The sequence below is a fragment of the Leopardus geoffroyi genome, chromosome D3 (assembly GCF_018350155.1).
Source record: "Leopardus geoffroyi isolate Oge1 chromosome D3, O.geoffroyi_Oge1_pat1.0, whole genome shotgun sequence".
NCBI classification, from domain to species: Eukaryota; Metazoa; Chordata; class Mammalia; order Carnivora; family Felidae; genus Leopardus; species Leopardus geoffroyi.
In genome coordinates this window covers 76,801,093-76,814,705 of record NC_059339.1, presented here as the reverse complement: position 1 = coordinate 76,814,705, position 13,613 = coordinate 76,801,093, and the positions used below count along the sequence as shown (strand labels likewise).

General features: G+C 45.5%; 1 protein-coding gene across 14 annotated transcripts in view; it reads right to left on the bottom strand.

Annotated features, from left to right (window-relative positions):
• NEDD4L (NEDD4 like E3 ubiquitin protein ligase) overlaps nucleotides 1–13,613 on the bottom strand; it is a 343,481-nt gene that overhangs the window by 64,962 nt on the left and 264,906 nt on the right. For all 14 annotated transcript variants that reach the window (XM_045457835.1, XM_045457832.1, XM_045457833.1 and 11 more), the window contains 3 exons: nucleotides 8,561–8,622; nucleotides 8,282–8,384; nucleotides 6,416–6,582 (listed from right to left, as the gene is read on the bottom strand). In XM_045457835.1, coding sequence (XP_045313791.1) covers nucleotides 6,416–6,582; nucleotides 8,282–8,384; nucleotides 8,561–8,622 — 332 coding nt within the window. The remainder of the gene's footprint in view (nucleotides 1–6,415; nucleotides 6,583–8,281; nucleotides 8,385–8,560; nucleotides 8,623–13,613) is intronic.

The following is a 13,613-nucleotide window of genomic DNA, read 5'->3' as shown; positions in this document are numbered from 1 at the left end:
AAATATTTGAAAACGTTATTTCAGACTAATCAAAACATAGTATTAATCAAGGGCCCTCCTTATAGATTCTTCCTATAAAACATGGGTTTAAAAAAAAATTTTTTTTTTAATGTTTTTATTTATTTTTGAGACAGAGAGAGACAGAGCATGAGCAGGGAAGGGGCAGAGAGAGAGGGAGACACAGAATCGGAAGCAGGCTCCAGGCTCTGAGCCATCAGCCCAGAGCCCGACGCGGGGCTCAAACTCACAGACTGTGAGATCATGACCTGAGCTGAAGTGGGACGCTCAACCGGCTGAGCCACCCCGGCGCCCCTAAAACACGGGTTTTAAAACATTCTAATCTCTCAAACTTCTGCTACACTCCAACAGAAAGCCTGCTGGCCCCCGTAATAGTGAATAGTTTGTGACTAGCAGCATTGTGTGCAAATAAATAGGGTACTCTTTATTGCCCCTTTCTGAGACAGTTTGAATATTTCCAACAAACACCTTTACATTTTTAACTTCCGGTAAACGCAGGTTAGCTTCCGTGTAATCCACATTAGAATGATAATTACTTCTTAAAATCTGAGTCAGCGAAGTTTTGCTATTATCTGTGTACCTAATACATAAACTTTGGAACTCTCACAGAAATAACCATCTTGCGTATTTTCTAATTTTATTAAACTATAACTAGACTAAAAAATAGTACCTTGAGATACCTTCAGAGAAACTGACAAAACTATGGCTATAGAGAAAACGATTAACACTAAGGGGCACAGAAGGATACTGATCCTTTTCTGAAACCACCGGAACAAAATGATAGAAACTGACACTTTGTCGGACAGGTGAGAGAATGGAACGTCGCATTTGTGATTTTGTGTTGCCACAGGTCTTTTTTGTTGTTGTTAATTTTTTTTAAGTTTGTTTATTTTTGAGAGAGAGAGAGAGAGTACGCGAGAGTGGGGGAGGGGCAGAAAGAAAGGGAGACACAGAATCCGAAGTAGGTTCCAGGCTCTGAGCTGTCGGCACAGAGTCCGAGGTGGGGCTCGAACCCACGAACTGTGAGATCATGACCTGAGCGGAAGTCGTATGCTCAACCGACCGAGCCACCCGGGTGCCCCGCCACAGGTCATTTTTATAGGACATTCAATTCTTCAGCACACAACGATTATGAAAAGTTAAGTTATTACAGAACAGAGAAATAGTTAGGAGGAAAATGACCAGAATGAAATTCTTTATGAAATATGTAAAATATTTTAGTAGTGTCTAAGAAGGCCAAGGAAACTTGACATCATCCTTTCCCTTTTTATTAAGGATGGAAGCAATTTCCCTTCCTAATGACTGGCCTTAAAATATTTTATATACATCTATGAAAGACTTTCATCAGAATTTTAAATCTTCACTTGAAATATCATACATTCAGTTAGCATTTATTCATTCAGTCAACGCTGAGTGACTAATGTTTGCATGCTGTGTGCCAGGGCCTAATACATACTTGAAGTGTTCCAGGGACTTCTGAAAGGTTAAGGGGAAATAAGGTTTTATTATTACCACGTCTGCATTTTGTATCCCTCAGAAGTATATAAAATTCCTTATTCTGGAAGGACTTACTTTAAAAAGTGGGGGAGGGACATTTAAAATCAATTATGCAAATCTCCCTTATCCCACATGCTCATATAATTAGTAATCAGTGTGAACCAGACACAACTAAATAGCATAGAGAGGTTACCTCTGATTTTGAAATTCCAACCCTGGGCTTTTATGGTCTTCACTGATGAAGTGAAAATAGTCACACAAGGGAGGCCTGCATGTCATTAAGCAACTGAATGAGCTGAAACTAGAAACAGTCACTAATGGGAAGATGAACATTTAAAAATATTTCTGAGCTGACAGATTAAAGTAGAAAATTATTTCATTGAGGGCAAGAAAATATTTTAGGAAATAGTTATCTTAATTTTCTTCAGTCATTAATTTCATCTATCTATATTCTTCACTTGATTTAAAAAAAAATTTTTTTTTAAATATTTATTTTTGAAACAGAGACACAGAGCACGAGCGGGGGAGGGACAGAGAGCAAGGGAGACACAGAATCCGAAGCAGGATCCAGGCTCCCAGCTGTCAGCACAGAGCCCGACACGGGGCTTGGACTCTCGAGCTGTGAGATCATGACCTGAGCCAAAGTCGGATGCCCAACTGACTGAGCCATCCAGGCGCCCCTTCACTTGATTTTCATGGGCAATATGCAAGTGGCTAAGGACAGGATAAACCATCAATTTGTCAGGTTCAGTGTCAACTAAGATCAGTATGTCAGATCACTGACACTCACCTACGTTATGGACATTAGTGCACACTACTGTGACGATGAGCCCAGTTACTGAAATGTGATTAAATTGTTGCTAAGACAGAAGATGTACAAAGTATTTTGCAAGAGAGGTAAGAGAGTTAAGTGTTTGAGTCTCTAAAGCGCATCTTCGTTTACAGCCTTAATTCCGTTCCTTCACCATGTTTTTAAAATTGTGGGTTTTGGAGTAAAAACCTTTCTGTATACATTTAAACAGGGTCAGGACAATTCTAAAATCAGGGGTGCTTTAAAAAGCTGCCCTCAGACTTGAGAGTGCGGGGATCACTCTGTGGTCAGCCTTCCACCCTTCAGTTCCGTATCCAGGCTCGCCGTTTCCCCAAACTGTGCGCCTATCATCACTTTGAGAAGCGATTCACTTGTAGTCATTCATTCTGTTACAAGGTACTTTGCTGAGCTCCTACTCTGTGCCAGGCGCTACGGGTAGATCTGTGAGTAAGAGAACATAGTCCCTGCTCACACGGGCCGCCAGAGTATTACGTGCTCCCTGCTACCACGGGGGAAGCAGAGGTCCTTCACTGAGAGCTGAACAGAAGCGCGGTTCTCCCAGAGGAAGGTAGAGGCAGCCACAAGAAAGGGGACGTTCTAGTTTTGTTTCGGTGGTTGGGCAGGGGGGGCATCGGGGCATCCACGGGGCCAAGAAGAGAGAGTAATCAGGAAGCAGCTGTGAACGGTCCAGCCACTTAATACACCGTAGGCTTAGGACTGTGGGTGGGGAATCTGGCAAGGGACAGGGTGGAGAAGGACCTTGTAAGAACAGCCGGAGGGCAACGAACTGTCAGTGAGGTTATTCAGGGGGTTGAAGTCTAGAGCACAAGCCTAGTGAACTGGGTAACACATGAGTCACAAGGACAGTCTTAATTCTTTCCTTCAGCACACGGCCATCACTTCTCTGTCTCATGTCCTCAGATACAGCCTTTTGATGCTTTAAAAAAAAAAAAAAATATTTATTTACTTTTGAGAAAGAGAGGCGGGGGAGGGACGGGGAGAGAGAGAGTCTTAAGCAGGCTCCACACGCAGCACAGAGCCTGCCTCGGGGCTCGATCTCACAACCTGAGGCAAAATCAAGAGATGGGTGCTTAACCAGCTGAGCCACCCAGGTGTCCCTAACAGGCACTTCTTAATATCAATTTCCCCCCAAAAGACTGTGGCAGTATTCTGTAAAAACTGAATTACGAAAATAATTAAGTTTGAATCAAAGCAATACTTTAGGGGCACCTGGGTGGCTCAACCAGTTGAGCATCCGACTTTGGCTCAGGTCATGATCTCACTGTTCATGAGTTCGAGGCCCAAGTCGGGCTCTGTGCTGACAGCTCAGAGCCTGGAGCCTGCTTGGGATTCTGTGTCTCCCTCTCTCTCTGCCCCTCCCCTATTCACACTCTGTCTCTCTCAAAAAATAAACATTAAAAAAACCCCCAAAAACCCGTAATACTTGGCGAAATAAAGTTAAGGAGAAAGAACCTCAAACTCTCAAGACCTTTCAGGTGGGATGAAGAGGTTACTATGGAAACTAATTCTTCTTCCTTATCTAACTTTTCTCAGGATTTCTAGAAGCCATGCCCACTGGAAAAGAGGCACTCCCCGGGCCCCACCTGAGCTCTGCCGACGTCCTTCCTGGTTCAGCCTCTTTGGCATAGCTGCCTCACTCATAGGGACAGTCATGCCACTGACCCCTCCCTAAACTACATGTGAACCTGAACTTGGATTAAGGGCTGCATTTTTCCCATGTCGTTCTGGACAACTGATGAGCCAGCACTGCACAAATGATCTCTTTTGTTTTGGGTTAGTTCTTTGGGCCAATGCCCCCACGGTAGTGTGTTTACAAAAACAATATGAAGTGTTTTCTCAGAAGTTTCCTCATTAGGGTTTCACAACTCTGGGAGGTACGAAAGCAAGTATTTCCATTTATCCCAAAATAACAGACTTCAGTCTGCATGATTATTAATGAAGGTGAACCTTTTTCCATATATGCACTGGCCATTAGTATTTCTTTCTTTGTGAGCTGTTAGCGGTCACTTTGCTACAGTCGTAGGACACTCTGATCCCCACAGGGTGTTATATGTTCAATAATGTTTAGCAAAGGAAGATAATGGTGCCTTGCTTAGGGTATTGCCACCAAGATTCTTGATTCAAGACTCCTGACCATTTACAGTAACCAATGTTACCTGGCGGCGGCGCAGGGGGTGTGGGGAGGGTCCAAGGTTTTTTTTTTTTTTTTTCAACGTTTATTTATTTTTGGGACAGAGAGACAGAGCATGAATGGGGGAGGGGCAGAGAGAGAGGGAGACACAGAATCGGAAACAGGCTCCAGGCTCCGAGCCATCCGCCCAGAGCCCGACGCGGGGCTCGAACTCACGGACCGCGAGATCGTGACCTGGCTGAAGTCGGACGCTTAACCGACTGCGCCACCCAGGCGCCCCCCAAGGTTTTTTTTTTTAAAACATTTACAAATACCAAGAGTAGTCAAATGGGTTCAAATGGTTTCACAACAGCTATGTTCAGTAATCAAAGGAAAACAGTAGAAAATAAAATAAAAAATAAAAGAACGAAACCATTTCGTCCATTTCGATTTCTCTGGGGGGTACAAAAGTACAACAAAGAAGAGTTCGTGATCATCTGGATATGTGGATATTTACGCTGTCCTGTGAATAATGAGCCAGGTCCAAAGCCGACCAAGTGCATCTGAGCTTCAATGGAACCCACCTGGGGGCTTAGGAAGGACCGGCTATTCACAGATGCAGATCAGACAAGCTTTCTCTCTAACTCAAAACCTGGACTAGATTTCTTGGCTACCTCCCCCACCCTCAGTCATAAACAGAATCTCTCTGTAACCTCCAAAGATTAAAGGATTATTGATAACACTATCACCCATCACACTGCTGACACCACTTGTTTAAAAACCATCATGAGGGGCGCCTGGGTGGCTCCGTCGGTTGAGCGTCGGACTTCCGCTCAGGTCGTGATCTCACAGTTTGTGGGTTCGAGCCCCGCGTCAGGCTCTGTGCTGACAGCTCGGAGCCTGGAGCCTGCTTCACATTCTGTGTCTTCCTGTCTCTCGACCCCTCCCCTGCTCATGCTCTGTCTGTCTCTCTCTCTCAATAATAAATAAACGTTAAAAAATTAAAAAAAAAAAAAAAAAAACATCGAGAGCAAATTTCTTTCAGAGTCTGGGTTAAAGAAAAAATGATCTCATCCAATATACTTGCTTTTATTACATACTGAAAATGATGTAATGCATTGACAATTACCCTCCTCATCTTGGCTGCTAGGAGCTCAAATTTCCCTTTTCCTTCTTTGAATACTTGTTTAGCCTTTTACTGTATGCTAATAGATTCAGGTCTTGCCGTATACTATGATTTAGAAACAAGCTGCTACAAATCCTTTTCGAACATAGTTGAGGTTTAACTAGTGTTTATCCTCTACCATCAAATACAAAATTGTTGCATGAACAAAACAGTAATCATTTCACTACGGCCCTGACGCTGGTGAGGGATTAGAATACACAGTAATGACTAATTCTGAGTCTGCAACCCTTCCATGGGCGTCTAGTTAGATCACGGGGATGATTTATAGATTTCCCAAAGAGGGAAAAAAAAAAAAAAGTGGCATTTCCGAATTAAATAATTAAAGGGACTAAAAGCCAAAAACTGAAGAGAAGATTGCACGGCCAATCTGTTTGCTGTTTTCCAATCTGGGTTCGTCAGGATAGGAAGCTGAAGACCAGGGAAGTGATATAACTGCCATACGTAAGATAAATGTGGGGAAAATAACTTCAGTATGTCAGGAACCTATGTAAAAGAGTGTATCCACGTTGTCTAAAATGAATTAGTTCATACCTAAAATAGGCAAACCTGATCCAGGGAAAAGAACTGCTTCTTTATCGTGCAAATTCCGACGGGCTCTCGCGCTCTTTAACTAAATGAAGAGTAACCCTGTTGTTCTACGTGTCCGCATGTAGGGCAAAACATCCTACGTTTTTCTGAGGCGAGGCGGAGTTCCCAACCTTGCCCCCAAGAGCCGCCACGGTCCAGCCTCCAAGTACACGGACACGTCCCCAGCCACGGCACGGTAACTCACATTAAGCTTGGTCGGTGCCACTGAGTGGTCCGGTTGTTGTGGTTGACGTAATAGGTACGACCCAGATTGTCCACTTTCTCTTCCCAGCCGGGAGGCAGTGGAGGCGGGGGAAGCTCCTCCTGGTGCTGGGAGGCCGAGTCATTCGAGTCCACGACCTCCCAGCCATGCTGCGGAATAAAAGCAAATGAAGACCGTTGAGGTGGGCCCTTCACACACGAGGAAAAAACAAACTCAGTGTGCTCTGGGTCCTTCTTCCTTGCTCCTTCGCACCCTGGCTCTTTTGGTGGCTTCACATGCCACGTGGGAAGAAATTCCCAAAAAGGGCAAAAAAAAAAAAAAAAAGAATCAATTCTAGTAGAGTCTCAAAAAGAATTCGGAGCAATGACCAATTAATTGTGCTGCCTTCTAACTTGACCACACTGTACAGATCAACCCAGCTTTGGGTGTGTCCGGACTATTGTGTTAAGCCGCATTAGCCTCTTTTCATGCTCATGTTTGTTATTTTGACCCGAAGGCCGCCAGGGCCGGACAGAGCCATGCCAGCGACATGGGTCATGTTACAGCTGTTGTCTTTTGGACACCCCCACAAGGTAAAAGGGAGCTGGGGCGCCAAGCCATACTGCACCTGTGTTCTAACAGAGATCACGGCACGAGGGGCCAGGAGGCCCGGGCTCCATCGCTCCCCAGGGAGGACAGCGATGGAAGCAGGCGAGGCTCTCATTCTGCATCGAGTACAATCGCGAGAACCGAAGAAGTCTGGAAGTTGCTTTCCACTTAGGCGCTCCCCACTTGCGGCCACCACAGAAAACAGGCTTCATGGTACCAGAGTTAAGAGTGACATTTTTGCCACACATATTTTAGGCATTAAGTATTCCTTCCTGACATCCCCTAGTAAAGTCACTGGAAAATTGAGTAATTCACTGGTTAGTGCAGTTGGAGAGCTAGAAGAGTGTAAAAAATTCCTTGGATTCGAGATAAAAATCTGTCGATGTGCTTATGAAATCTTCACATTCGTACATCCCTACCACCCACTTCAACTCCTCCCCGTGCAGAGGGATGAAGGCACACAAGTGAAACACTGCCCGGGAAATATGACCACTTGGCCTGCGGAGGGTTCCGATAACTTGCCCATAACACATAATTCACGTACCACGTATATGCGACAGCTGCAAACAGATGTGGAAATTGGCCACAGAGGCGTCCTGGTTAATGGCCATTTGCAGAACGATACGGGAATCTAACAAAATAGCGCCGCCAGGAGTGTGCGCTAAGGGGCACTGGGACCCACGATGTAGGTATGTGATTAAGGAGTTTAAAGGCAGCTATGCCAGGAGGGGGAAAAAAAGAAAATTCCTCTGGACAGCTACTTCCCAAACGGTATTTCTAGAGGAGAGCTTTTCCTAACACATCACCTGGGGGCCCAACACATAAAAAAAAAAACAAAAAAAAACTTGGAAAAGACTTTCTAAACCATTTCATGCACTTTGAAGCAATTCCAAGCGCTGTGAGGAAATTTACAACGAGCTGAAAGTCCAAAGAAAGAAGAGAATGAAATATGTGCGCACAATTTCTCATCGGGGTGGGGCTATGAATGAAATACGGGTATGGCATTTTATAAGGAGAAGCCTCTTCCGTTATGGGTGCTGTAACATAAAATGAGAAGTTGACCTTTTTTTTTTTTGTTTTTTTTTTTTCTAACCAAAGCCAAACACATCAGTAGTTGATCACAGATGCATGGACTCAGTAAGTGTTTTCATAGTTAAGCTCTATCCACTTTTATGTCCTTAAACTGCTAGGTCCTAAATAAGATACTAATATGATCTGGCGCAAGGAAAACAGACCGAGGCCTGTAGTTCTGCAACTTACCTCCATGTCCTCTCTCTGCTCACTGTTTTCTTCATCTTGACCTCCATTTTTTGGCATATAGGCCATTTTCAATCGCAAAAATCCCTTAACTCGAGATTTATGACTGCGTGATGGAAGAAAATTGGTTATAAAGGATACGACTTGGTTACAACTTTCATATTTACGATGACTTTTTTTTGTTTGTTTTTACAAAAGATGCAAAGGGAAAAGAAGCCGAAATCTTCCTCGGAGAAAACCAATGACTGAAGCATGAAGGACACCTGCGCCCCAAAGCCTCACCTTCTTGGTCTAAGGAGAAAATCCTTAAATGTATAGGGTCGCTCCATGGTCGGATCTTCGGTCTACAGGAAGAAAAAGTAAGTTTCAAAACTCCTGATAGTCTCGTGTTTTAGATACACCAAACTGGATTACAGAGCACACACGTTCACGTTCTAGAACGTGGGAAGGGTGAAAACGGGGTTGGGTCTTCACCCAGTACTAGACAAGTGATTACTTTAGAGGTCATCTTTATCTACCCAAGATCCACTAGATGTCACTGTCAACACCCACTTTCAGGAGCCAACCCCAGCGTTAGACAAACGACAAAATTATAGTCGTCGCTGCCGAGTGTAATTTCTAACTACAGGGTGCAGGCCTCAATCTCACTGCTGATTGATTTCAGAACCAGTGGTCACTGGTACCTTCTCGTTCCCTGTGATCCAAGAAACCTAACAATGGAGTTAACGGGAAAATATATCTGTGAAGGCAATTTTGCTTTATTTTTAACGTGAAAATATCATGTCATCAGCCTAAGATAACTGAAAGATTATCTCCTCCACAGAGACCATTCCAGGTAGCGCCATCAATCAGCCTCTTGCTGGTGCCTCGTCCACGAAGCTAGGAGCGTAACTGTGCTATTTTTAAAAGAAATCCCTACTCATTTTATTGTGCAGGGTTAGCTGGTCAAAGCAAGTAGAAAGTTGGAAAAATGTTACTATTTCATTTATTTTTAAACACTTTATGTAGTAAAAATCCCAAATATCCAGGCCCTTTAATTAAAAACAATGTAAAACACTGACTTTGGTGGCAAGGGAGACAAACCGCCATACTAAGATGTACTGACGTACTATATCGGAGGGTTGTGTGTGCGTCGATATTTGAAACATCCCAGGTTTTACGTCATCTGGCTTGAAACTCCACTGGCTTCCTACTCTGCTTATAATAAACTGAAAATGCTTTCCTACGGCCGTACAAGATTAAACATGCCCTGCCTCCTAACTACCCATTACCTCACTGTGAGCCAGTCTCTCTGTCCTGGCCTCATCTGTCCCGGTGCACATCACATCCAATCCTGCCCCGGCAGGCCCTTCTGCTAAACAGCTCTGGTTCCAAATGGCCACGGCTGGCTCCACTCTGAACCCAGGTGTGAGATCCCAGGTCACGCTCTCAGACGCTGCATCATCCTTACTACATGAGCCCCCCCCTTACCACCCTCTATCATAGTATGCTGGTTTATCGTCTCCCTTTTCGCTATCTGACATTATCTTGGTCAGTTACTTACTTACTAATTTGTCATCCATCACTTCTAGAATTAAGCTCATGAGACGAGACGCTTGGATTTGCTCACCATTAAATTCTTGGTGCCAAGAACATTGCCTGGCTCAAAGCAGGCACTTGTACAAGCAGCTGATTAATTCGTCTCATCTACCATGAACTACTGAAGCCATGAAAATTCCACCATTGCTGAAGGAAGTCAATTATATTCTCTCTAGACTGTCCTCTTTAAGGCAACACAGGCATTTTGGAAATATTTTCTAAAAAAAAGGTTTCCAAATGTATACATACCACTTATCATGGAAAATTTATTAATTAAGAATATTATTCCATTTCTTCCTTTTCTCATTTATTCAACCACAAAGAGTTTTAGAACAAAACCCACGTGGAAGATGTGTGGCTACAACATGGCACCTTCCCTTAGAGTTACAAGGATGTATTGCAGGGGCCACGATATCAACCGGTAACTTGAACCTAAGGTAGAACAAATTCACGGACATGTGGAGATCACATTCCACGAGACCTAGGATGGAGGGCAGCAACTGATTCTCACTTGGGGATCGACGTGGTTTGCGGATATGGTATCCAAATTCGAGATGAATGGGCAAGTGTGGACAGGTGGGGAATTGGGGGGAAGGGTGGTTCAAACCGAGGAATTCGGCATGGGCAAAACCACGGGATCCTTAGCAGGCATGAGGAGTCGAAGGGACGCAGAGAACGCAAGAGACCGTGAACAGAGGAAACCACAGAGCCTAGGGGACTCCTTTGATAATGGACCCACCCACACACTGTGTGGTTTAAATGACAACCACCACACAGATCGAGAGGCAGGCCTCCTAGGTCTGTGTCCTGGCTTCCTTACTGACACAGCTGTGTGGCCAAGTGCATAACAAATGGAAGTTCACCTCCGTGGAAATCCTTGCATGCGAACAAGATGGTGATCTTGTAGACAGGGACAGGATTCTTCTTGGCATTACACAGGGTCCTACCTGATCCTATTTGCTGGAAAAAAAGCCCAGTGGAGACCCCCAGGACAGCACTGGGAGGACGGCATCTCAAACGGGCTGATGCCGACAGCATCCCTAGCCAAAGTGGATACCACTGCCCCCTGTTCTGGGGGCACTGAACATCCCAAAGAAAATCTTTTGGATACACAGCACTCTCATCTTAAAAAGAGTAATTGCTTTCAAGAGAACTGTAGTTACTAAGACATACAGCGAGAGAAACAGCTTTGTGCGCAAACGGAAGCCAACAGCCTTGCCGAAACCCTAGGCCCAAAACCTGCACGTGACCACCAAGAGCACCCAAGCCTTAGACTGAGCCCCCTGCAAACGCCCGCCCGGGCCCCTGAGCACATTGCACATCAGTACTGGAGACCCAGAGTCTGGTCCAGCACTGCCTCCAGCCTAGTGATCACTGGGCAAGTTACCTCCCTGTCTGGGCTCAGATGCCCTCGTCTGTAAAATATAGGGAGTAGACAACATGGTCTCTGAAGCCCCTCTAAGCTCTAGGACGCTGAATTCTATGCATGTGAGTGGGAATCACTACCCTTCTACCAGCCATAAATATAAAATATATAAAAGCCAAAAATACAAAAACTTATCATCCGAGTTACCTTCAAGTACCGCTGCGGCACCAAAAACAAAACCACCACCCTGAAAAATGCTTCGCTCTAGAGAGACGGAAATTCAAAAGTTACCGTGATTGCCTAGAGCAGCACTTGACTATAATAGGAGAAATTCGTGCTTTTAAAATAGCTCTCTCTACCCCAGTGTGTTTCCCATGGATACAGAGATTGTGTAGCTGAAGGGGATGTGTGGGCTTGGGGCTCAAAGGGCAGGGGAGATACAACTGAAAGACGAGTCAAGAAAAATTTCACAGGCGTAACAGGCAAACAACTGCCAGAAAATGTCCCTCTGTTGTTACTACAAGTCTTGGAGATGGCTGGCCTCTAAATAATTAGTAAAGGCAAGTCGTAAAATTTGAAGTCCTAAAACTTGAACCTAAAAGTCATGAACTTTTGGGGCGCCCGGGTGGCTCAGTCGGTTGAGAGTCTGATGACTTTGGCGCAGGTCACGATCTCACGGTTTGTGAGTTCGAGCCCCGCATCAGGCTCTGTGCTGACAGCTCGGAGCCTGGAGCCTGCTTCCGATTCTGTGCCTGCCTCTCTCTCTGCTCCTCCCCTGCTCATGCTGTCTCTCAAGAATAAATACATGTCCAAAAAAATTTATTTTTAGAAGTCATGAACTTTTAAACTATCCACTGGCTTTAACAAACAGATACAAAAATGGTAGCTCAAGAAAAATTGGCAAGAAGAGCAGAATTACAGTTAAATTTACTGCTGGTGCCCCCCCACCAGAGCAGGACAAAGGGTGGCTTTGTCTCACCGGGAGGACAGATGTCAGGCAGGTAGGCCAACAATGACCTCCCTCAACTGCAGCGTCTCGCCAACCCCACGCACCTCCAGCGAGCCCCGCCGCCCCAGCCCACCAGGTGACACACAGTCATCGCGGTCGCCCGCACCGCTGCTGAGTGAGCCGCGGAGCAGCTGCAACGACGTGGTCTCACGGAGCTGGATGGAAACCTGGGGTCACCCGTGAGCACGCCCTCCTTCTACAGGTGACAACCCAGAGGCCCGGGAAAGATTCCTAACTCGTTAAGGTTGTCAAGGCGACCAGCCTGTCTCCCACGTCCAAGTCAACGGTTCTGGAGAGCTCTTTTAAAGCCCGACCTTTGGAGACTTCTGTGAATACGGATTTATGTTTTCTTAATTCTCGGATCCGCACACAAGGCGGGACTACCAACCTTGTTTATTCTCCCCTGCTTCCTCTCCTTCCTGCCCGCACTCCTGTTCTCAAAAATAAATAAAGAGGACAAGAAATGTTAAAGGTGAGTGGCAAATCCGGAATGGGAACAAAGGAAGGAGAGGGCCCTACCGTCCTGAACTCCCACGACCTTGGACTCTGAGGGCCGAGGATGAAAGTGCATCACAAGTCTCAACTGACTTGCCTTCTTCTGGAAGCATTTGAGGAGTGTGAAGCACGGAGGCACCCATTATCAGAACGGGGAGAGGAAGCCTGTTTTCTTTCACACGACTACTCCTCACTCTTTCCTGTTGAGGGGACAATGACGGAGCGGACAACGGCCTCCTCTGGCCACTGTGCTGGATAAGCGAGGTAGCGACTCTGACGCACAGGGCACCTGGCCTCACACAACCCTCCCCGCCCCGCCTCTGTTCCGACTGCCTCCTTCGTTTGTCACCCTGGCGGAGCTCCAACTCAGCCCCTCGCCACAGCCCATGGGGCCCCGCGTGGCCCACACGTGCCAGATCCGAGATGCCAAGGTGCTTGTCAGTTAGGCCGTGCACCCATGGAAGGGTGGGTTCCTAAACCCGTCCGCTGAGAGGTAGGCTTGCTCTGACCCTCCAGTCTTCCTGGGGTCTGAGCATTTACAGCTGCAGGTGAGGACGACTTAGGTAAGCCACTCCTGAGATCCTGAAAGCATGATTTTACACTGCAAACCCCAACATCCACTGGCAATGAACCCAACATGCCTCTAGAATTTCATTCGGCAAGGGAAGAAGGTTCTTCAGCAAAAATCAATTAATGGGTCTAAAAATACTTATTGTTCAAACATACGTGAAACAGGATTTAAATGATCAAAAATCATTTGTTAACCATCATGAGAGATTATTCTAAGTTTGGTTCTGCTGTCTGGGATCTTCTCCATGAAGCTCCTGATTTAGAAAAGAGCTTCATTCAAAAATTAAGGCAATAATTTCTTAGACCATAATCAAGAC